The sequence below is a fragment of the Aulonocara sp. 'chitande type north' Nkhata Bay genome, linkage group LG23, assembly GCF_057382095.1.
Source record: "Aulonocara sp. 'chitande type north' Nkhata Bay isolate Kocher_YH1m ecotype deep benthic linkage group LG23, A_spYH_male_GT1.1, whole genome shotgun sequence".
NCBI classification, from domain to species: Eukaryota; Metazoa; Chordata; class Actinopteri; order Cichliformes; family Cichlidae; genus Aulonocara; species Aulonocara sp. 'chitande type north' Nkhata Bay.
In genome coordinates, this window is record NC_141365.1 from 49,158,221 (window position 1) to 49,182,414 (window position 24,194).

A 24,194-nucleotide genomic window follows, 5' to 3' on the forward strand; every position below is an offset into this window, starting at 1 on the left:
GGAGATTTGTTCCATAGACACCTTATACTAATGTTTCCTGCACTACTATGTTCTATTTAAATCCAGATGACTTTTATAGTTTGCAGTGAAATTTGTTAAACCGTTGCTTAATGGGACAGAAGTACACGTCACTCTTTACTAACACATTTATAGATGAGTTTATTGCTGAACGACACAGCTGGCAGTCTCACACACTCTTTAGGTTTTTCAACTTTTGTGTGTAATGGTTTAGTCTATCAAACCTTACCCTTTTCTCCCCAGTATCACAACAGTGTGACTCCCAAAGTACAGATCAGTAAACAACCAATGATTCTAAATCCAGAACAGAAAGATACAGTTGGAAGATGAATGATTGCGTTTTTATGATGTGTAGTAAAACAACCCTCTGTGTTGTTGTTGTTCGTGTGTGTGTGTGTGTGTGTGTGTGTGCGTGTGCGTGTGCGTGTGCGTGTGTGTGTGTGCCTTAGAAGTCAAATAATACATTAGCCCTACTTAAAAAAACATCTGAATTACATTTAGAGCTGAGATTCTAAGTTGTAAGCAGAAATCTTATGCTCAGCCAGAAACATGTTTCCCCACTTTCACAATGCTGAGGTGTCAAATCCACAACCCCCAACAGATGGTTTGTTACACGCGGGTGTGTCATTTTACGGCTTTAATGTTTCCAGCTGATAAGGAGAATGAGTGCATTTCAAATGTGCGTCCAAAGGCTTTAAACATCCGCTTTGTCTGTAACGACAGTATCAAACTACAGAGAATTGTTTTTACTAAAATGAAACATTTTCAGATGAAAATGTTTCATTTTATTTCACTGTAACACCCCCTCAATGCCATTTTTAGGATATTCTTGGTGATCCCATGTTTTCACATTTATGCTTTTGGCACTGAGGGTATCTGATACGCACGTTGTCACTGTGTTTTGTGCTACCAGCTGTGAGGGCTCTGCTTTTGCTTTGAGCAGTCTGTTTTTATTTTGTCTCGCGAGTGTGTGTTTTTCAAACCAGATCCTCCTCAGTTTGATTTTGTTACCACAAACTTTGTGTGAAGTTCACAACAGAGGTAAAGAGATTTAAACACACCAGTTTAAGGACGCAGCGATTGGACCAGCTGCACAGGGCTGGTGAAGCAGAGAGTGTCGGGGGAGATGTGCAACAGAAGCAGAGGGAACATTTTACAAGATGATAAATGGCAGATTTAGGTGATTAAGGATTTGTTGACAAGATTAAAAGACACGTCCGTCAGAGTTCAACAACATTACAGTTTGATTAAATAAAAAGTTTTTAAACTACACAAGGTTCATTTTCTCCTCTGATAGTAAGCATATTAAACATGTCAAGAAAGAAAGAGTATAAAGAAAAATAGTAAATGTGTCTAATTAAACTCTTCCTGTGAACCTTATATCATCCTTTAATATGTTCGGTGTTACAAACTTGAAGAAGCACAGAAAAGATCATCAGACATTAATCTAATCAGTTTTCAGCCTTCATTCATATTGAAAAGTTGAAATCTTCCCTGCTAGACCCAAGTGCAGCGTTTAACACCGTTGGCCAGAACATTTTATTACAGCTATTATTAAATGGAGAGTCCTCTTCACACACTGAGGTTAATTATGAAGCTCCACAGGCTTCTGTGCAAAGACCAGTTCTGTTTACATTATACGTGCTTTAGAAGACATAGCATACATTTTCACTGCTATGCATATGATACCCGCTTTTATTGGTTAAACTGCCGGGATGTCTTAGACACATAATGAGCTTTAATTTTCTGCTTCTAAGTTCAGATAAAACTGAGGTTATTGTAACGGGGCGTAAAAATCTTAGAAACACTGTGGCTAACACGATCCTTACTCTGGATGGCATCGCCTTAAGCCGCCTGTTGCAGTCATTTGGCACATTATAAGTAAAATTGAAGCACACGATCCCAAAGCACAACATCAACATTTATTTATATACAAAAATGAAAATTCTTTTTACAGAAAAGAATTGTAACTTCACAATATTGCATTAAGATGAGCAGACAGATTTTAATCTCAGCATCGTGCACACAGATTTTTCAGGACACTGGAAGAGTTCCTGCCGTGGATTTAGATGTTAGTGTTGTGTGGATGATCCCATTCTGTCATCTTTGTGTTACTAACACTGATGCTTTTACACTTTAGGACCCTCGAGACCTCTGCTGCTCAGCCGTCCTGATCGCTGCCTCCACTTTAACCAGAGGCTGTAACCTCTGATCATTTCACCTGCACCGGCAGTAAAACTCTTCTCCAGAACCAAACGTGCCATAAACCCATCACAGCTTCATCATCAGCTCAGTCTCAGCAACATGCAGACGACCGAGCAGCAGAAACTCTGCAGGGAACGTCTGAAGTCTGTTCTTCAGTTTTCCCAGCTCACTGTTTATTGAACATGAGACAGAAAAATAACTTCACCTTTAATGTGAAACTTTTATCGCCTGTGACATGTTTGCAGGAAGTTTTCATGCTGTGATTTAGTGTCACAGCCATAAATATCACACAAGGTAAAAACTACAAGTCCCAGCATCCTCTGTGTTTAGGGAGGAGCAGTGAAAGTGAAAGTGTTGATTCTCCGTTCAGAGCAGCAGGAGGAAGGTGGAGCTGAGGCAGGTGAGTGTTAACATGAATATGTTTCTTCTTATGACATAAAATAATTCCACGCTGTTCGTGTCTGTGGGTGAAACGTGAGGCCGGTCGGCTCCTCTGAGCGCTGGTTTCCTGTAAGTAGAGAGGAAGTGAGTTTAGCTGAGAGAGCAGGAGGAGAGTGAGAGCTGTGCTGAGGCAGGTGAGTGTTAACACCGCTCTGACATTACTGTGTCTCTGTGGCGGGAACAACAGGCTCCGTCAGTGGAGGCAAAAATAATCAGACTTTGGTTTTTCAAAGGAAACTACTTTATGTTGGGAGAAGCCGCGCGCTCATTGGATAACGACTTGTCAATCTCAAGTTATTAGCCAATGAGCGCGCAGGTTCACAGTAAGACCCGCCCTTATCACGACGTCTTTTAAAACTAAAATGGCGACAGAAACTCTGTGAGTGGAGTTCAGGCTGACTTTATGAAAGTGCGACGTTTGAGCCACTTCCTGTTCTCAGTCCCGGCGTCCTGATCACCGAGGTTTCTGTTGCTCTGATATCTGATATTGATTATATCGGTAAACAGGCTGTAGGCAGAAACATCAGGTCTGATCTGAAAATCCCTTCAGAAACAAACTTTAAGAGTTTTATGTCCGTGAGGCTGTAAAACTGTAACGTGTCCTGTGATCCATAAACACTCTGTGATGAATAATCTGAAGTCATTTTGAGCCTGACAGTAGTTTCCTGTCACAGAGCAGAAGCTGCAGGCAGTTTTTGGCACCTTTATATTTAATTTATTCCAAAATAAATCAATAAAGGTAGAAAAGAACTCTCAGTGACATTAAAAATCTATTTTTAAAGACAGATGTGACCAAGTGCAACAAATATAAGATGAGATGTTTACAGATATTTGAAGTATTGATCACATGTAGAACACAGAGCAGGTCCAATAACAGAGTCATGCTGCTCACAAACAGCAGTTTGGTTTCATGAGCTCACTTCCTGCAGTGATCCTCAGCTTCTCTCCAAAGGAGCCGTAACATGTGGGCTCCTCACCATGATGATGATCCCAAACACACTGAGTTCCTTCATCCACCTGATCATGTACTTATTAAATAATGTGATGGTTTTGGTGTTTTTTAAAGACTTTGAGCCTCTAAAATAACTGGTTTGGACTTTAGGGCCAAAGCTCCAACATTAGAAAGCCGTCAGTGTGATGCTTCCAGTACAACAGCACCTCTGAGTGTGTGTGTTTACCTCTCAGACTAACTCCACCCTGACATCAAGAAGATGGAGGAAGAGGACGGAGCAGCATCCAGCTGTGTGTCTGTGAGGAGTGACGGGGTTACACAAACACCTCCACCTTACAGTCATGGACCTGCAGCAATAATGTAAGAACACTACTAACTTTATTAGTCATTTCAACATAACCATGACAGAATCATTGATCTGTGATTGGTTCAAACTGTTTGATCTGAGTTTGATTTTTATTGACTTGTTTTCTTGCTAAGATCTGAACTCTGTAAGTTTAAGTGAAGTCAGTGCAGCAGAATCAGAGAGAAGAGCTGAGAACAAACTGAGTTCATTCAGAGACAGAAAAACTGGCTGATGATTGGCTGACCTGTCAGCGTTATGAGGCAGACACAATATCACAGAGGGATCAGCTGATCATATGGCTGTCAGAGAGAACTGATCAGTTATTGATGTTTGTGTTTGCAGAGGTCAGAGGTCACAGTCTCCAGTATCCAGCTGTGTGTCTGTGAGGAGTGACTCGTCCAAAGGAATACTTCCTCCAAACTTCAGTAATGAACCTGCACCAACAATGTTCTTCAATCATGGAGCTCAGCTGACCATGTAAGAGAGCTGCTGACTCAGAGTTCAAAGGTTGTTTCTATAAATGTTCTGCCAGTGACATCATAACTTAACCTAACACTGGTCTGTGTATGAAGTATCATTTAGTGGCAGTTGTTAAAGTTGTATAATGATGATGCTAGTTTGGGGTGTATTTTCCTGCTGATGCAAATGCATCTACTTTGCCCTTTGTCTGGTGCTTTGGACAAAGACGTCCAATGAAACTCAGAACAACACAGTTTGCACCACCAGCAGGCAGAGGAAGTGGCTGACATCCAGAAATCCTACCAGTGGCTGAACAAAGCTGGACTGAAAGACAGCACAGAGGCACTAATCATGGCAGCACAGGAACAAGCTCCGAGCACAAGACCCATAGAGCCCGGGGTCTACATGGCTCTTTTTGGGGGGGTTGTGTTGTATTAATAGTGACTTTGTTTCTTTGGACCAAAATCTTTTGTTTTTCAGTTCAGTTGCAACATTGACTAACACTAATGCAGGGGTCGGCAACCTGCGGCTCTTTAGTCCTTACAGTGCGGCTCCTCGTGGTTTGGGAAAATAAATTAGAAGTATTTAGCTGAAGTGTATTTTATTTATGTTCTTTTTTAACTTGTAGTTCTAAATTGGAAGATTATTGTGATATTGAAATATAAAAAGAAAATTATATTTTATTATTTTTTGATCGTTCAAATAAGCGTCACACTCGTGGAAGCCGGTGTACCCGCCGAGACGCCGTGCATTTATCGAGACTTTCAGCCCCAGGTAGGCCAATTATGGATCTTCGGATCCACATTATGTCAGCAGCTGTTCTCCACCGTGAACTATGTTAAAAACAAACACCGCTCACGCCTCACAGACGACAGCTTACAGTCCTGTAAAGATGAAAGTGACTTCGTACAGCCCCGACCTGCAGACGCTGTGCGCAGAGGTTCAGGAGCAGAAGTCCCGTTGTAAACATATCACGGCAGACCCGACGATGTTTGCATGAACACGCTTTTCAGCTTCTCTTTATTGACCACTTTTCACACACTGTTGCTGTACGCACACAGCCGGCTGTAGCTTTGCAGCTCACAGCCCGACACACACCAACACAACAGCACAGACGTTAAGGCGGCGAGGCGTGATTGCGGGTGCCGCTCAGGTGCGTCCGCCTCGCCGCTGCTGACCACGCCCCGCCACACACATTAACCAGGTAAAATACATATTTAGGCAGAATTTTGCAAATATCTATTTTTCATCTTTCAGCAGCATAGAGCTTTTTTTCCAATTATTTTTTAAAAGTCAGGTCAAGGCTCCAAAAGCCCAAAGGAGATATAAGGGTGGCGGCTCACAGCAGTTTTTGTTTGCTACATCATTTTAGTTCAGCTGGGTGTCTTTCCTTTGGTTATATTTCTTTAAGAGTTCAAATGTGTTCATTACATAAATAACATGTAATTTTCTCTGTAGCACTTCATGGATTTCATAAGCAACACACCTTAGTTGTTCACACAAAGCATAAAGGTAAAAAACAGTATATACAGTGTTATCTTCATTCTAGATGTCAAAAAGTATTTGTGGCTCCCAGTGTTTTCTTTTGCGTGGAAACTGGCTCCAAATGGCTCTTTGGGTCCTGAAGGTTGCTGACCCCTGACCTAATGGTATATTTTTTTTAGCTGGATCGTTCTATAAAAACATGAATCAAATCTGAGAAAAGTTTCCACCTGACCTGTTGAATGTTATTGAAGCCAGAAGTTTGCCTTCATACTGTGTTTCTTGCATGCCTTTTGTGGTGTACTAATTGATGTGAAATGAATGCAATGTGGTTGTGTTTGCAGAGGTCAGAGGTCACAGTCTCCAGCATCCAGCTGTGTGTCTGTGAGGAGTGACTGGTCCAAAAACACACCTCCAGTCTTCAGTCATGAACCTGCAGCAACAATGTTCTTCAATCATGGAGCTCAGCTGACCATGTAAGAGAGCTGCTGACTCATTTACAGGTGTTTGAAATTCTGTGACCACTTTGTAATTTTAGTTTATATTTTAAAGTGTTTTTATTTGTAGTTGCCTGTATTTTTATTACACTGTGTGTAACGTGGTGGTTTGTGCTGTTTGGGATCGTTTTGGTGTATTTGTGTCAGAACATCAGATAAATGATTTCATCACATTTTAAAAGAAAGTATCAGGATAATAATCTGAACTGAGTCATCAGAAATAGAAAGATGGTCTCAACAGGCCACTGAGCTGATCTCCAAAGAAATGCAGAAGATTGAAGAGTCCGAGGCTGTTTATTTGTCACAGGCATCGTCATACACGTACAACACAGTGAAATGTGCTGAGCTGCTCCTGTGACTGGACAAAACATTAGAAACAATCATTAAATGAAATAATGAAACATTGTGCAGATGTAATGTTAAAGTGCTTTGTGCCACATTAGCATAGCATGTACTGACAGAGCAGTGCAAGCAGAACAAAGCAAATGAGCAAAGTGATGTAAACAGAGTAACTGAACAGAGTGAGCAGAGTAATATCAGCAGTAATGAAGCAGCAGGATCAGTGTAGCAGCGTGTGACGTCATAATGAATCAGGTATGATCTGAAATATGACAGTGAGACAAGAACATGATGTAAGGTCCTGTTTAAACCCTGATGGTGATGCTATGAGGGGAGCATGTTCTGATTTAGGACTTGGATGGTCTGAGGATAGAAGCTCCTCTCTGTTTGTGTCCTGATGGTGCAGAAGCTTCTGCCTGATTGGCTCTGTGATGAAGGCTTTTACTGTGGAGTTTGTAGGCTGATCACTCTGTGTTTAATAAGACAGGCAGGAACAGCAAAGGAAACTTGGATTCTGAACTCAAACACAAGTTTCTCCACTTTGACTTTTCTCTGTGACCATCAGAGCTTCTGCACAGTGTCATCAAATCTGGATGTTTGTCACTGACAGTCAATGATTTTAGTGATAAAGAAATGTGTTCACAGAGGGAGGAAGAGGAAGAGGAGTGGTGTCTGTGAGGAGGAGCAGCTGTCCTGCTGTGCTTTGTGTCAGGACGTCCTGAAGGATCCAGTCTCTACCAGCTGTGGACACTGGTTCTGCAGACAGTGCATCTCCTCATACTGGGACCAGTCTGCTTCATCAGGAGACTGGTCCTGTCCCCAGTGTGGAGAAAGATCCAGAAGCAGAGCTGGACTGCAGACAGCCAGTCAGAGCAGCTGTGTACAAAGTAAGACTGAACATCTGTCTGCTGATGGACTCATTTCTGAAAACTGGACTTCTTGTTGTTGTTCAGACATTGAAGAGTTTTCTTTCTGTTTTTCTTTCAGCAGATGTTGGTCTGCAGGAGGTTTTAGATGAACATAAGATCAGTCTGAGGAGGAGATGTGAACGTGTGACTGAAGGAAGTGATGAAACAGGAAGTAGAACCCTCCTCAACAGGATCTACACTGAGCTCTACATCACAGAGGGACAGAGTGAAGAGGTTCATAGCCAACATGAGGTGAGGCAGCTGGAGACAGCTTCCAAGATGGACGCCCTCCATGACACTCCAATCAGGTGCCAGGACATCTTTAAAGCCTTACCTGACCAACAGAGACCCATCAGAGTGGTTCTGACCAACGGCGTGGCTGGTGTTGGAAAAACCTTCTCAGTGCAGAAGTTCACTCTGGACTGGGCAGAGGGCTTGGAGAACCAACATGTCAGTGTGGTGGTTCTGCTTTCATTCAGGGAGCTGAACCTGATCAGAGATGAGCAGTACAGTCTTCTGGAGCTGCTCCATGTTTTCCATCCAACATTACAGAAGGTCACAGCAGAGAAGCTGGCTGTCTCTCAGCTTTTGTTCATCTTTGACGGCCTGGATGAAAGCAGACTTTCATTGGATTTCACCAACAGGAAGCTGCTGTCTGATGTCACACAGAAGTCATCAGTCAGCCAGCTGCTGACAAACCTCATCCAGGGGAATCTGCTTCCCTCGGCTCTCGTCTGGATAACTTCCCGACCTGCAGCGGCCAATCAGATCCCTCCTACATGTGTTGACAGGCTAACAGAAGTACGAGGCTTCACTGACGCCCAGAAGGAGGAGTACTTCAGGAGGAGATTCAGTGATGAAGAGCTGTCCAGCAGAATCATCTCCCACATGAAGACATCCAGGAGCCTCCACATCATGTGTAGAATCCCAGTCTTCTGCTGGATCACTGCTACAGTTCTGGAGCACATGTTGACTACAGAGCAGAGAGGAGAGCTGCCCAAGACCCTGACTGACATGTACTCACACTTCCTGCTGGTTCAGACAAAGAGGAAGAAGAACAAGTACCACGAGGGACATGAGACGAGTCCACAGGAGCTGACGGAGGCTGACAGGGAAGTTCTTCTGAAGCTGGGGAGGCTGGCGTTTGAACACCTGGAGAAAGGAAACATCATGTTCTACCAAGAAGACCTGGAGCAGTGTGGTCTGGATGTGACAGAGGCCTCGGTGTACTCAGGAGTTTGTACAGAGATCTTCAAAAGAGAGTGTGTGATCTTCCAGAAACCAGTCTACTGCTTTGTTCATCTGAGCATCCAGGAGTTTCTGGCTGCAGTCTACATGTTCCACTGTTTCACCAACAGGAAGTCAGAGGTGCTGAAGGACTTCCTGGGAAAAAAATACAAAGAGTCATCTCTGGATGATTTCCTTAAACGAGCCATGGAGAACTCCCTCCAGAGTAAAAATGGCCACCTGGACCTGTTTGTCCGCTTCCTTCATGGCCTCTGTCTGGAGTCCAACCAGAGACTCTTAGGAGGTCTGCTGGGTCAGACAGAGAACAGTCCAGAAACCATCCAGAGAGTCATCAAGAACCTGAAGAATAACAAGAAGTTTAAATCCTCTCCTGACAGAAGCATCAACATCTTCCACTGTCTGATGGAGATGAACGACCTCTCAGTACATCAGGAGATCCAAGAGTTCCTGAAGTCAGAGAACAAATCAAAGGAACTCTCTGAGATCCACTGCTCAGCTCTGGCCTTCATGCTGCAGATGTCAGAGGAGGTTCTGGATGAGTTAGACCTGCAGAAGTACAAAGCTTCAAAGGAGGGACGACTGAGACTGATTCCAGCTGTGAGGAACTGCAGAAAGGCTCAGTGAGTCCAGATGTGATCATTACATCATTGATCAGTGTCGGTTAATAGTTTAATCTTTAAATTAAAAACACAGTCCTTGGTTATAAAGTGCTTTACAAACACCAACATTACGGCTAACAGCTGGATTCTCCTGTTTCAGTGCAGCTAGCCAAACAACAAAGAGCCACTTGCTGCTAAAGACAGAGTGAAAGTGGACGGTATATCCTCCATTCTTCATGTAAAACACATGCAGTGAATTGTAATGCACCATCTGTGTTTACCTTCATGCAGTTTTCTCTTTATGGTAGACTTGGATATTTAAATGTTGACCTCCTGGAGAGTCTTGTTCACTTGATTAGTTTTTGTGAAGGGGATTCTCCTCACCCCGTCTCCAAGGGAGACACCAGCTACCCTTCAGAGAAAATGTATTTGCCCCACTTGTAACCACGATCTGGTTCTTCCAGTCACTGCCCACAGCTCGTGACCATAGGTGAGGGCAGGGATGTAGATCGACCGGTAAATTGAGAGCTTCGCTGTCAGGCTCAGCTCTCTCTCTTCACCACGACAGACCGGTACAGTGTCCACCTCACTGTTACCGCAGCAACGGTCTGTCTGTTGATTCCTGCTGCCCTCCCCCTTCTTTACACGACCCTGAGATACTCAGACTCCTCCACCTGGGGCAGGAACGTCTCTGACCCAGAGTGGGCACTCCACCCTTTCCCAGCTGAGGACCATGGCCTCAGATGCTGATCCTCATTCACACGGCTTCACACTCTGCTGAGAACAGCTCCACTGTGAGCTGCAGGCCATCACCTGATGAAGCCAACAGAACCACATCCTCTGTGAAAACAGAGACCAGACTCTGGCTGTATCCCAATTCAGGGTCTGCAGCCTTAAAGGACGCATTTTAAGGCCGATTACATCACAGCGACGGGACGAAGGTCGCTGCTCGAAATGCGGCCCTCAAATGCGTCCTTAATTTCGCTGAATTTTAAGGACGTGGCGGTGTAGACTTCATATAGTATACTACTATACTATACACTATTATTAGTATAGTCTACTATTATACTATACATATCTGTTTTTAACAGGGAATCTTGATCCTGTTACATTTGACTTCTGTTGAGCTTCTTGAATTGTCACCTTCAGTTCCTTTCCTTTACTCTTCCAGTGTCTTTGGTTTAAATGTATTTACCCTGATAACTGCATATGAAACAGTTCACCTCTTGTCACTCACTATTATCTGTTTGCCATAAAAGTGTTGGTGATGTGTTGGGAGAATCATTATTTTCAGTCTCTTCTTATAAACATAGTGAGGCAAAGATGTGGGTCGTGGTCCCTGATAATCAGACGTGTCTGTGTTCTGTTACATGTGACGTTAGAGAGGTTTTAGTGGAGATAAAAACAGGACCAACATCACTCGTGACTGCTTTCCTGTCTTCACAGTGTGTTTACTGGTGGAGCTCGTCCTCCTGTTGCATCTGTCACAGCTGTTACGCTCCTCTGTGACTCCTCCTCTATCTGCTGTGACACTGCAGGAGTTTTTGGTCATGGCGTGTGAATAACTGCCGAGGTCGGCTAGGACGACGCCACCACTCGTTGTCAGACCCTGTCACGCTGTCTGTTTTCATCTTTAGCCGAGGTTATTAAGAACTTCAAAATGAAACCAGTCTCTGTTTTCAGTCTCCGCCCTCTTTTGCAGCTTTGAGCCAGGTTGTAACACCTGTTAAAGTCACCACCTGTTGTGACCGGGGAGTGAGATGAGTGTGAGAAAGATGAAAACAACGTCTCATTCTGACTAGTTACTGGGAACTGATGTGTGATGATGCAATAACAAAGATGACTGTTTCTATGATTTTCTGTTTTATTAATTGTTTTTATTGATGATAAGGACAGGCAGAGGAGATTGGATGGATTTACTTTGTTTTATTATTTTGCACTGAAATGGAGTCCAGTGTACAGTCCTTGGCGTTGCACATTTTAATATGTTTTAGCTGAGACTGTAGTGGGCACTCTTTAAATGTCGGGTCAGTTTGTCACGTTAGAGCCTATTTGTGCCTGTTAGTGCTGACGATGACTTTAGACTGAGCTGACTGAGGGGTCTAAGCTCATGATGCCACCAGCAACACCCGGGTCATGCTGCAGAGTTTTCAAACCCCGCTGACACTCGACATAATTTACTCAGGTTATATCAGGTGATCTAAGAAAGGCCGCTTAGAAAGTAAAGCGAGTGCACTGCTTTAAGTGTCTTGAAGATGTTTAATCTGAACATTCAGCTTCTTCACTTCTAAAACCAAAAAGTGGAGAGTCCCAGATTTCAGTGTTTTGGTTCAGTTTAATGTAAAAATGGAGATGAAACACATATAAAGGCTGGTTTACACCACTGAGCCCTGCTCTAAAACACTGACACAGATCTGTCTGTGAAGCTGGCTTTAACAAATAAGAGCTTAAAGTTTTAAAAACATGTTTAGCACCAAACTGTCCACTTTACTGTCTGTAGCAGGAAGTGGCTGTTTGGCACTGAAACGGGAGAATCCAGCTGTTAGCCGTGATGTTGTGTTTGTAAAGCTCTTCATAAACGAGGACTGTGGAGGAGGAGAGCCTGTGTGAGTCAGGTGGTTCACCGGCCGAGTGTATCAGCGGCAGAAACAGCTGATCAGCGCTGTTTTATGCAGTAAAATAATCTTTCTGTTCCCAAACACATCCACACAGTTTGCAACATAACAGCCCACTACATGCACATCACACCACAAACATGCATAAACCTGAACATAAAATATGTCCTGTACCTGTGTGATCTCTTTAAGTAACTCACAGAATATCAACACTAACGCCACAAGTTTGTTGGTATTTTAACATTTTAACCATTGATTTTGAATTAAAACCAACAGTTAAAATATTTTTGCACCTGAGGAAAGAGCAGCAGAAATATTAAGACAGATAAATCATTCTGTCTTCAGTCTCCATGAACAGCATCAACATCCTCTGGTGAAATTTCTCTTTCCTCCTTAAAATATATTAAATGTCAGTTTAATTCCAAATTAATGGTTAAAACATGTATGTCACATATGAACATCAGGAAATAAAGAAAAGTGACTGATTCAGTTCCATATATGCTCCAGGGAGGCGTTAAGGTTCATTGAAATTGTTCAGTTATTAAAGTTTAATCTGAGCCGAGCTGACTTCCTCAGGAACAAATAAACACCGAGATAAACTTCACCTTACAGATATAATCTAAATGAATCATATCCAATCTCAGAGAGTTGACAGTCAGCTGTGTGCTGGGAGACATGTTTGTCTGCAGTGTACGAGCTCTGACCGCTCTCCAAAAATGTCGGAGTGAATACATTAATATTAAAAGTGTAGCTGGTGACACAGAAACAGAGGATTTAAGAAGTTTAAGTGTAGGTCGGGTCCACACATGTCCAAACACCTGTGCGTAGTCCTGCTTGTTACTCAGAAACGAACACTAATAAAATGGCCATAAGGCCAAAGCAATGGTTTTGACTGGTGTTGACCCCGCCCCCACCCTGAGTGTGGATGCTGAGAGAAGGGCCAGCTGTGAATATGAGGCTGTGGGAGCAGATGGAGAGAGAGTATGTCGGGGTATCCCAGTACAAACTTTACTGGGGTCAGAAATTAGACAGACTCCAGTTCCTTTGTTTGATTTATCTAGTTTGATGTTAGGAAAGAGATTCATGAGATGGAAAAACCTCCCAGTCTACTGAGATTCAGAAATGATTTCTACACATGGAAACTCCCTGAGTGGGAACAAAGAGTGTCCTGTCAGGAAGAGCATTTGGAATATGGATGTTGAGGATGTGACAGTGCCTGAAATCCTGCTGCTGTTCTGAACCATAGTTTCTGATCTGAAGGTCAAACAGAGTCATGATGGTTGTTTCTATTTGTTCCTTTTTAGTTTAGTTCCCCTGAAATCAGATGTGATATCAGCAGCTCTGAGTTCATTCATCATTATTGTCCAGTGATGACATTTCTGCTCCGTTTGGTGACAGTCAGCAGATTTTTCCTGCGTGTGGACGTGAACAGTCGTACCTGACAGCAGCAGGTAGCAAACAGAGATCATCTTTCCAGCTGGAACTCTTCACTGAGCTGAACTCATTCAAAATGTCCTGGATTCAAGACAGGAAACAGTCCACATGTGTGTCTTCACTCTGACTCTGGATCAGATCTCAGTGACAGACTGTGGACATTATGGAAGCCTAAATGTGACACCATCTTCCTCCTTCATCTGCAGATTAAAGCCAAACAAAGATTCTCATTAAAAGTCTGCAGGTCTGAGAGAGACTCAATCGTTGTGTCATGTCAAACACAGTAAGAGGAGCTGAAGCACAGATGTGAAGAGCAGATGTTCATCAGATTATGACCTCACTCTGTTTTGTCTTCATATACATTCAGTCTGTGTTTATAATGCAGACTTTCTGCTTTTATAATAACATATTTTATATTTTCTGTAATCTCAGACTGGCTGACTGTGGACTCTCAGAGACTCACTGTGAAGTTGTGGCCTCGGCCCTGAAGTCCATCCCCTCCCATCTGACAGAGCTGGACATTAGTAACAACGAGCTGCAGGATTCAGCAGTGAAGCTTCTGTGTGCTGGACTGGAGAGTCCAAACTGTCGACTGGAGACTCTGAGGTGAGTTCACTGACTGCAGCTGTTGTTGTTTTTCTATATTTCAGGCTGCAGAGACTTTGAGCTTGTGTGGAAACAGACAGAGAAAAGAAAGACATGAATGTCAAAGCTAATAAAGGTGAAGTTAGGAGCTGTGATGATGTTCATGTATCAGAAGCTGATCGGGCTGCTACAGAGACGACCCACACAGCTGCTGTGGTGAGGTTTGTGTTAAAGCAGAGGAACACAGGCCCAAACATGACAGCAAAGCAGGTTTCAGGCTCTGTGAGAGGATTTCAAACAGAAGCTGGAGAAGAGAAAGGACTACAGAAAGAAGGCAGCTGAGACCAGTCCAAGTGTTTCCATGGAGCCCAGTCTAACATTCATTTATACACTAACGTACAGAAGTGAACGGGAAAATGAATCCATAGTTTCAAATGTAGAAATAGTTCTCAGTTCATTTACAGAGTTTAATACAGTTCATGAGGAAATGTTCAGTTCGATTCAATTCGATTGGAATCTGGGAAATTTTGCCTCAGACAGAAATATTATAATTCAGTACATTTACATATTTTTGTGTCTATAAAAGGGAAGCTGGCACTTTTGAGACTTTATCAAATGTGTGAGCATCACAGCAGAGGGCTTTGTGTCAAAGTAGCTGAAGATAAAACACAGAAAAACATGAAGGTGATTTTCCTGTTCTGGGATTTTATAGAAATATTCTGCAGTAGATCAAAAACGAAAGAAAACCATGAATCAACACATGAACATTACCTGATGCTGCTGAAGTGAAGCAGAGCAAAGTTACAGTGTTTTTGTTAAAGACACAACTGAGCGTTTTGCAATTTGCATAATTTTAAAAAGTTTAAATTTGTTCAGTATTGAACAGCAGAAATTAGGTTTTCTTTTCGAAAGCAAGTAAAAGGAAAAAAACAGCGGCTGACAGCGCTGTTAACAACGGTAGACTTGTGCGTAACAAGCAAGCGAATAATGCAGAAAACAGATTTTTAGACGGGAAACTGTGTGTGAGAGAGAGAGAGAGAGAGAGAGCTGTGCATGAAGTGTGATTTTATCCTGGTGGAAGCAAAACAGCAAAAGTCAGAGTGAGTTCATGACGATGTTTATGTGAAGCGTAGTTTGGATCTTCTTTTGCTGCTGGTTCAGTCAATATTGTTTGGAGAGAGATAAAACTAACAGCTTCAGAATCGAGCGCAAAAAGGACGTAAACACAAAGCGTGGACCCGCCGAAACATCAGAATCGGCGAGCTGTCGGCTTTCAGCCCCGACCGTGTCTGTGCCGTCAGTGAGAAAGGCGACATCTCACTGATTCTGATGTGTCGGCGGGTCCGAGCTTTGTGTTTACGTCTCTGTGCAGAATCCGTGTTCCTGCTCTCATTCACTGTTTCAGCTGTTTGGTGGTTGTTAAAGTTTTGTGAGGTTTAACCTGAGATTCTGACATTTCGGGCAAAATAAATTAATATAAAAAAATTGATTCAGGATTTTAATTAATCAATATCACGTTATCCAAGCCAGAATCGATTTTAATCGATGAATCGATTATTAAAACCCACTCCTAATTCAAAGCACTGAAGCATCGACTTGTTCCATTATCCAACAATGAAAACGATTAGTTATGTCTATAACTTCTGTTCCCTGAAGGAGAGGAACGAGGTACAACACATAAGTATGGGATATCACGCCCTCGCGTGTCCTGGCTGAAGAAACCTTTATTCACGCCTTTACGGCAGATGACGTGTGATGACACGCGCAAGGCCCCGCCCGCACATATAGCCGCTGCCATCACCGTCATCCCTCAGTTCGATAGCCGCTCTTCACCGAGCCAACTGCTCAGTGGGGCCACCCTGTGTTGTACCTCGTTCCTCTCCTTCAGGGAACAGAAGTTATAGACATAACTAATCGTTCCCTTTCAGTCGATTCACTCGGTACAACACATAAGTATGGGACCTATATACACGCCCCGCAGAGCAGCCACCGAACCGGAACGGGACCACCACATCCTTAGTGAGTGGTAGACCCAGCAGAAAGGACAGCATGAGCCACCGAAGGGGCCGTAACGTCCAACCGATAAAACCGCACAAAAGTGTGCGGCGACGCCCAATTAGCCGCTGCACAAATATCAGCCACAGGCACCCCTCCAAAAAGAGCCCATGAGGTCGCCATCCCCCTGGTGGAATGAGCTCCCACCCCGTGGGGCAACGCAAAACCTCCGGTGCTGTATGCCAGCGAGATAGCTTCTACAATCCAGTGGGACAGCCTCTGTCTGGACAGAGCTCTACCTCTATTCGGATTAGCGAAGCAGACAAACAACTGGTCACACAAACGCACATCCCGAGTGCGCTCAATGTAGGTGCGTAGCGCACGCACCGGACAAAGAGAATGCACCCTCCTCTGCTCCTCAGATTCAAAAGGAGGGGAGCAAAAGCTCAGCAACTCAAACTCCATTGAACTATAAGATGCAGGCATGACCTTGGGAAGATAGGCGGCATTCGGACGCAATACGACCTTGCGGCCATCAGGAGAAAACTGTGTGCAGGCAGGATGCACAGACAGCGCATGAAGGTCCCCCACTCGCTTCGCCGAGGCCAAAGCGAGAAGTAATGCGGTCTTATACGAAAGAAGTTTCATATCTACCGACTCAACGGGTTCAAACGGAGGGCCACAAAGGGCCTCCAGCACCAAAGACAAGTCCCAAGCCGGGACACTGGACTTAAGCACGGGCCTCAGCCGGCGAACCCCTTTCAGAAAACGCACGGCGAGGGGATGCGCACCTGGTGTCACCCCGTCAAAACCGATATGACAAGCAGATATAGCCGCTAAATAAACCTTGATCGTCGAAAACGAAAGGCCTTTATCCAACAGCTCCTGCAGGAATGTCAAAACATCCACAATAGAGCACTGAAATGGGAGAGTGTGGCGGTCCTGGCACCATCGCTCGAAGGCTCGCCATTTGTAAGCGTACAAGCCTCTAGTAGACGAGGCCCTGGCGCTCTGAATCGTCGCTACCACACTAGGTGGCAGACCCTTAGCAACCAAGTTTAACCTCTCAGCAGGTAAGCATGAAGGTGCCACAGATCCGGGCGCGGATGAAACACTTCCCCCCCCGCCTGAGAGAGGAGATCCCTGCGGAGAGGAAGCTGCCAAGGACTTGCTGCAAGCAGGCTGATTATTTCTGCATACCACGACTTCGCGGGCCACCAAGGGGCCACCAGGATCAGAGAGAGGGAATGCCGACGCACCCTCTCCAGAATTGGAGATATCATTTCCACTGGGGGAAATGCATACAGGAGCACGTCTGGCCATTGGTGCGCTAGCGCGTCCAAGCCCAAGGGTGCATCGTGGTCGATTATGGAGAAGTACAGGGGGCAGTGAGCATTCACCCTGGAAGCAAAAAGATCTATTTGCGCCTCGCCAAATAGATCCCAAATCTGAGCCACTATTGAAGGGTGTAACCTCCATTCTCTCACCAGAGGACCCCCCCTGGAGAGAAGGTCCGGCCCCAGGTTCAGGTGGCCCGGGACATGGGTGGCTCTTAGAGTCAGAAAATGAACACTGCACCATAACAGCAGAGAGCGAGACAGCTGCAACAGGGGAAGAGAGCGTGTTCCTCCCTGCCTGTTTATATAAGACACCACTGTTGAATTGTCCGTCCTGACTAAGACATGCTGGCCCTGCAGGACTGGACGGAAACGCTTTAGAGCTAAGAACACTGCTAACAGCTCTAAGTGGTTGATGTGCAGCTGGCGCTGAGCCGCGGACCAGATCCCTCTCACTGACGCACCCTCGCACAGCGCTCCCCACCCACTTAGGGAAGCATCTGTGGACACCACCTTGCGAAACAACACCCTCCCAATCCGAGAGCCCTGGTGCAGTAGCCCGGGCTCCCTCCAAGGACGGAGAGCTAGCATGCAAGACGCAGTTACCGGCAGCCTCCTCCGGAGGTGACGCGAAGCACACAAACGGTGAGAGAGAGTCCAGCGTTGAAACGCTCTCATTTTCAACAGCCCAAGCGGCACTACGGCGATCATAGATGCCATCATGCCCAACAAGCGCAATATCGTCTGGAAACGCAGTCTGCGTCCCAGCTGAAATTGAGCGAGGCAGCGATGAAACGCGGCCACTCTGTGCTCTGACAACCGTGCGCGGCTGGAAAGAGAGCATATTTCCAGACCGAGAAAAGCGATCTGTTGACCTGGGATTAGCGAGCTCTTCTGAAAGTTCACAGAGAACCCCAGTGTCTGAATGTGTGACAGAACCCGCGACAGCTGCGTCTCCGCCTGTTCTCTGGAGCAAGCCACGAGAGCCCAGTCGTCCAGGTAGGCCAAGATGCGGATGCCCCTCTTCCTGAGGGGCGCTAGCGCTGCCTCGGCACATTTCGTAAAGGTGCGGGGAGCGAGCGACAGCCCGAACGGCAGCACTAGGTATTCGTAGGCTACGCCCTCGAATGCAAACCTCAGAAACTGCCTGTGTTTCGGGTGTATAGCGACATGAAAATAAGCATCTGTTAGATCGATTGTCGCAAACCAATCTCCCGGGCCGACTGCACTCAGGAGCTGTCTGAGTGTTAGCATCTTGAACCTGTACGTTCGCAGGTACGTGTTCAAGACTCGCAGGTCGAGGATGGGACGAAGCCCTCCCCCTTTCTTCGGAATGACAAAATAACGGCTGTACCAACCTTTGTCCGTCTCCGAAGCGGGGACCACCCGTATTGCTCTCTTCTGTAATAGCGCCTGTATTTCCTCTCTGAGTACCAAGGCTGCCTCGGGGTTGACAATCGTGTTCACGACTCTTTGGAAACGAGGCGGCTTGACCCGGAACTGCAACCGGTAACCCATGGCAACGGTTTGCAGCACCCACGGAGAGGGGGCGCAAGCGCGCCACTGAGGGAAGTGAGCAGCCAGCCGGCTGGCCTGCAGCACTGACGGCGGGGCGCCGTCGCCCCCCAGTGTGTCTGCAGGGGACTGCATCCCCTGCCTGACCTGGCTCATTTCGCCTGCAGGTTGAGCATTTGAGATTGTTTGAGAGTAAACAACACTCTTTATTGATTGCAACATGGGAACATGTACATTTATACATTTTGTTGGGTGCACCTTTTCCGGGGCATAACAATGAAAAACAGCGGGAACACTCGATGTGGTCGCTTGAACATTCAACACATCTGAACCGTGTGCAGGGGTTATGTGCTTGGGAGACCGCGATAGGGAAGTGCAGCGCCTTCTGGGGCTGACAACCTGAACAGAACTTAAGCGGCACCTCTTGTGCGGCAATAGAGGGGTAAGAGCAGCGTCTCCCTGCTGCCGGATCCCTTCCCCACTCGCAATCACAGCTAGGAGGGCTGAGGCTTCTTCCTCCTGGGCGTCGGGTCCCGTCGGGGGCCCGGGGGAGGGCCTTTGCCCCAGGCCGACTGGCGTGGAGCTCGGGCCGGAGTACGTGCTCTCGCCGGCGGCCCTCCCACTCCAGCAGTGGGCGCCGGTCTCTTGCCAGCTGTCAGAGGAGCGGCGGGCCTGTGAGAGCTAGCAGTGGGCTTGGGCTGGGGCTGGCGTCTGGGGATGATGTCGCGCAGAGCTTCCGTCTGCTTCTTCCTCAGATCGAATCTAGCCTGAATGGCTTCAAGTGAATGTCCGAATAACCCAGCCGCAGACACTGGTGCGTCCAGATACACAGCTCTGTCTCTATCAGGGACGTCGGAGAGGGTCAGCCACAGGTGCCTCTGCGCCACCACTGTCGAAGCCATCCCTCTGCCCAGGGAGAGCGCTGCACAGCGAGACGCACGGAGGATGTAATCCGTGGTGACTCTAACCTCGTTAAGAAGAGGTGACAGCGGGCTGTCCTCCGGAACCAGCGATCCAAGCTCCGCCAGGCACATTGCTTGGTACGTCTGGAGCATGGTGACGGAGCTCATGGCTCGAGCGGTGCCGGCCTGAGCCCGATAAATCTTCTCCAGCTGCAAGGCCGAGAATCTGCAGTGCTTGGACGGCAGAGTTGCGGGGCCACCGACACCATGGTTATGGGACGGGGCCAGATAAGCAGCCAGAGACGGCTCCATAGGGGGTGGGTTAGCTAAACCAGCTCCCTCGGCGCCGTCCAATTCCATGTACTGTCCATAGCCGGGCACAGTGACGCGGGTAGACAGAGGTTTGTCCCATGACGCTGTTAGCTCGCAGAGAAAGTCTGGGAACATGGGGAGGCAGTTTTTGGCCGTTGCGGGCTCCGGTGGAAGGAAAAAACCCGCAAACCGCGACGGCTTCCGAGCTGGTGGAGGAGAGGGCCAGTCCACCTGCAGCTTCTCAGCGGCACGGCGAAACAGGGAGAAAAGAGAGGTGTCATCGTGGCCGACCGGCGCAGCAGCGGCGGCATATTGGGTCGACAATGAGCTCTCCTGCTCATCCTCCGACAAACCATGGATGTCCAGGCCGATGTCCAGCACGTCATCGTCTTCCTGGGGAGCGCTGGCGGGCTTCAACCCAGGCTGAAGCCCGTCAGCGCTCCTGCATGGTTCCGGTCCGTCATCGGCTAACCCGTCAACGTATTCCATGTGGTCAGCCCAGCTAATCGCGGGGACATCGACCTGAAAATTTTCGTCTTCGGACTCGGACGAAGCCGGGGCTCCAGACTCGGAAAGAAGAGGGTCATGCCGTGCGACAGCCGAGCGTCCCAGCACTCTTTCCACAAACGTCACCCGTCTTTCCAGGGTCGAGCGTCGGAGCTGGCGACAAAACGCACAAGCTTCGGGCTCCGTCAACGCTCTCCTAGCGTGGACGATCCCCAGGCAGACAGGGCAGGCATCGTGCTGGTCGCTGTCGTGCAAAGAGAAACCACATCCCTGAGGACAGGGGCGAACAGAAGATTTCTGCTTTGCTCGCTTCGGTTTGGAGTCCATTCCCAAAACGCAAAGCGAAACGCTGCACAAGAAAAACTTGAAAATAGCGCTCCGCGGGCAGCCTACGCACCAGCTGGGCGGTGGAGGCTAACACCAACAGGGGCAGTTAAGCTAGGTTCAAGTTGGCAGACAACGGAGCTAACTAGCAGTAGCTAGCTAGCCCAACTCAGCAGAGGTGTTCTCAGCGAGGTGAAGAGCGTAAGAACTGAGGGATGACGGTGATGGCAGCGGCTATATGTGCGGGCGGGGCCTTGCGCGTGTCATCACACGTCATCTGCCGTAAAGGCGTGAATAAAGGTTTCTTCAGCCAGGACACGCGAGGGCGTGATATCCCATACTTATGTGTTGTACCGAGTGAATCGACTGAAAGGGAACAAGAAACACAGACAGCTGGCCTTCAAAGTAAAAGCTGCTCCTTTTGAAACATGTTGGTGGTAAAATGTAAGAAGAGCTGAAGCACATAAATGATCTACGTGCCAAAATATTAAACACAGTTGATATATTTGTGTGAGTGTTGTGATTCAGGTGTAGATGTAATAATGTACATATAGCAGAGTTTCCTCTTCTAGATCAGCTGATCAGAGTCGGGCCAATCAGCTCTGAGCATGCTCAGTCTGAGTTATGGAGCCACATACTATGATTCACCATGGCAACGGCATGAGCAGAGGCTCCGTGTGAATCCAGAGGAGCAGGAACATGAATGATGACAGTAGATGTTTGTGTGAAAGTGCTGGAAGCAAATGAGTGTGTGATGTTCTTTCAGTGTTGCACTTTGTAGACGCTCCCTGAGCACTGGTCTCACAGCCAGCTGCACATAGAGACCAGTGTTGTTAGTCCAGGTCAGAAGATGACTTGTTGGAATGAAAATGAGCTTGTAGTTTGTCTGCTTTAATAATGTGACTGGAAAAAGGTGTTGGACTTCAAATATGTCCATTTCTGTCACACTTCACCTTTAAAAGTGAAGCCATGTGGTTCCTGGAAGGAAAAACACGACTTTTTCAAGTCTTTGTCCTGTTTTTATGAGAAATGTACGACTTTAATGTGAAACATTCAGAGTTTTTTCTCTTGTTGTGTTTGTTTGAAGCTGCTTCCTGTTGGCTTCAGCTGTTTGGAGTTTCCATTTTCTAAACTTCTACATTCTGAACCTTCTTCAGCTCTGAACAGATGATGAAACACTGAATGATTTCAAGCACTTTGTCTAATAAACTTACATCTTTCATTCTTTATACAGATTGAAGAGCTGTGGTTTGTCAGATATTGGCCTTGAATATCTGGCAGCAGCACTGAAGTCCAACCCCTCGTATCCCACAGAGGTGGACCTGAGTGGAACCTACAGCAACCTGAAGGGTTCAGGAGTGAAGCATCTGTGTGGTTTTCGGGAGAATCCACGATGTCGATTTGAAACTCTGAGGTCAGTCAGCATGTTTTAGTTGTGCTGAGATGAATATGATGTGAAAGTTGTGCTGACACTAAACTGCAGACATCAGGCTGATATTATACTGATCCACACTGAGGATCTTCATGGTAAAGTCTGTTTTCTTCTTCTCTGGTTTAGTCCATTGACTGCAGCAGAACAATGTTCACATTTCAAACAGTGATACTCAACGTATGGCCCGCGGCCCACACGCGGCCTGCCCACCTTTCCTGATTCAGAGAGAGGGGACCCTGATTAACTGTGTAGCTTCTTCCTCACAGTTCTAAGTATCAGACACAACAATGAATAATCCACAGCTGACTGTCTTTAGCAGGTCAAAGGTCACGGCACACAGCACTCTGTGAAACAGTTTGGAGCAGGAATTCTTGCACATTTACAAACTGACACTGCTGCACGGCATGCTGGGTAATGCTAGCTGCTCAGGTATGGGCGTGCTAATGGCTGTGAGGCTCTGTGGCTGCAGAACACCGAAGAAGAGAAAAGAGAGGTGGAGGATGAAGAAAAGAGGCGGAGATGAAGCAGAAGTTTTGCTCCAGAGAGGAGCTGTGTCTGTGTGGGCAGGGCTCAGACAGCTCCGCCCACACAGTGACAGTGAAGCAGGTGAAGAGTAATAAATGAAGACAGCAGACAGTATTTGATAAGCTGATGTACAAACATGTAGGTCGTGTCCAAATTCATGGGCTGCATCCTCCTGAGGCCGCATTTGTAGACCGATTACGTCACAGCGACACGTCGAAGGCTGTCCAAATTCGTAGACTCCTCCGAATGCAGCCAACAAATGCGTCCTCCTTTTCCCCGAATTTGAAGGATGGGTCGGGTGTGTCCTTCGTGGCCTACCATATCCCAGAATTCATAGCGCGGCCCAGCCAAACTCCAGTTTCCAACAATGGCGGCCGCTACTAAGTTTTAAAATGACTCATACTAATCTTTTTCGGTCACAAAATAAACTTTTAACATATTTTCAGGCGAGAAAGTAGCTGTGTAAACATCAAATATCTGCTCGGTTTATCAAGATACCGCATATTTGCAAAAGTGCTTCGACGTTTTCGGAGACGTCTGCTACCCACCAGCTCGATAGCTCGCCGGGAGCTCGAGGGTCACTGAAGCCGCCGAGAACGGCACAACTCCCGGCACATCATTTTCAGATCACCGCGGACTTTCGCTACTCAGGTTAAACGTGATATATAAGTCACTTAGACAACCTCAAAATGTTATTGTTGGGCTTTTTTCAGTGTTTTGTTTGTTCGTGAGTAAATCGGTTTGGCTGAGATTAAAGTTATTAGATTAGATTAGATAAAATAAAACTTTATTAATCCCCCAGGTGGGTTCCTCCTTGGTCTTTACAGAGCTGACTAAACGTCAAACAGAAAACTGATTAAACAGAAGTATGAGACGGTCGAGAATTTACGCCAGTGTCCTGTTATATTTTAGATAGCAAGGAGCAGACGGCTGAGTTTATTAAACTCCACCGAGACAGCGGTGACGCTAATCAGAAGGCTAGACCGTCCAATTTCCCCAGCCGTTTATTTCCAGCCTACCCGACCTTCTGAGGACCCAGCCCACGTAGACCGCAAAGGCCGGGTCCTCGGGAGGATGCAGCCCATGAATTTGGACACGACCGTAGAATGATGGTGGCAGCTACAGAAACAGGTCCATACAGACTGAAGCGTGTCTCAGTCTGAATGTACACTGCTGTTATAAGAGCTGTGGAAACTCAGGTCAAAAGGACGTAACCA

General features: G+C 46.4%; 2 protein-coding genes across 2 annotated transcripts in view; both read left to right on the forward strand.

Moving 5' to 3' along the window:
• Positions 1 to 24,194, forward strand: part of LOC147302895 (NLR family CARD domain-containing protein 3-like) — a 164,953-nt gene that overhangs the window by 76,950 nt on the left and 63,809 nt on the right. The gene's annotated exons all lie outside the window — the stretch shown is intronic.
• Positions 7,353 to 22,453, forward strand: LOC147302898 (protein NLRC3-like). Its single transcript, XM_086284429.1, has 4 exons — positions 7,353 to 7,626; positions 7,727 to 9,515; positions 13,976 to 14,149; positions 22,255 to 22,453. Exons 1-4 carry the CDS (start codon positions 7,353 to 7,355, stop codon positions 22,451 to 22,453), a joined length of 2,436 nt encoding a protein of 811 aa, XP_086140555.1.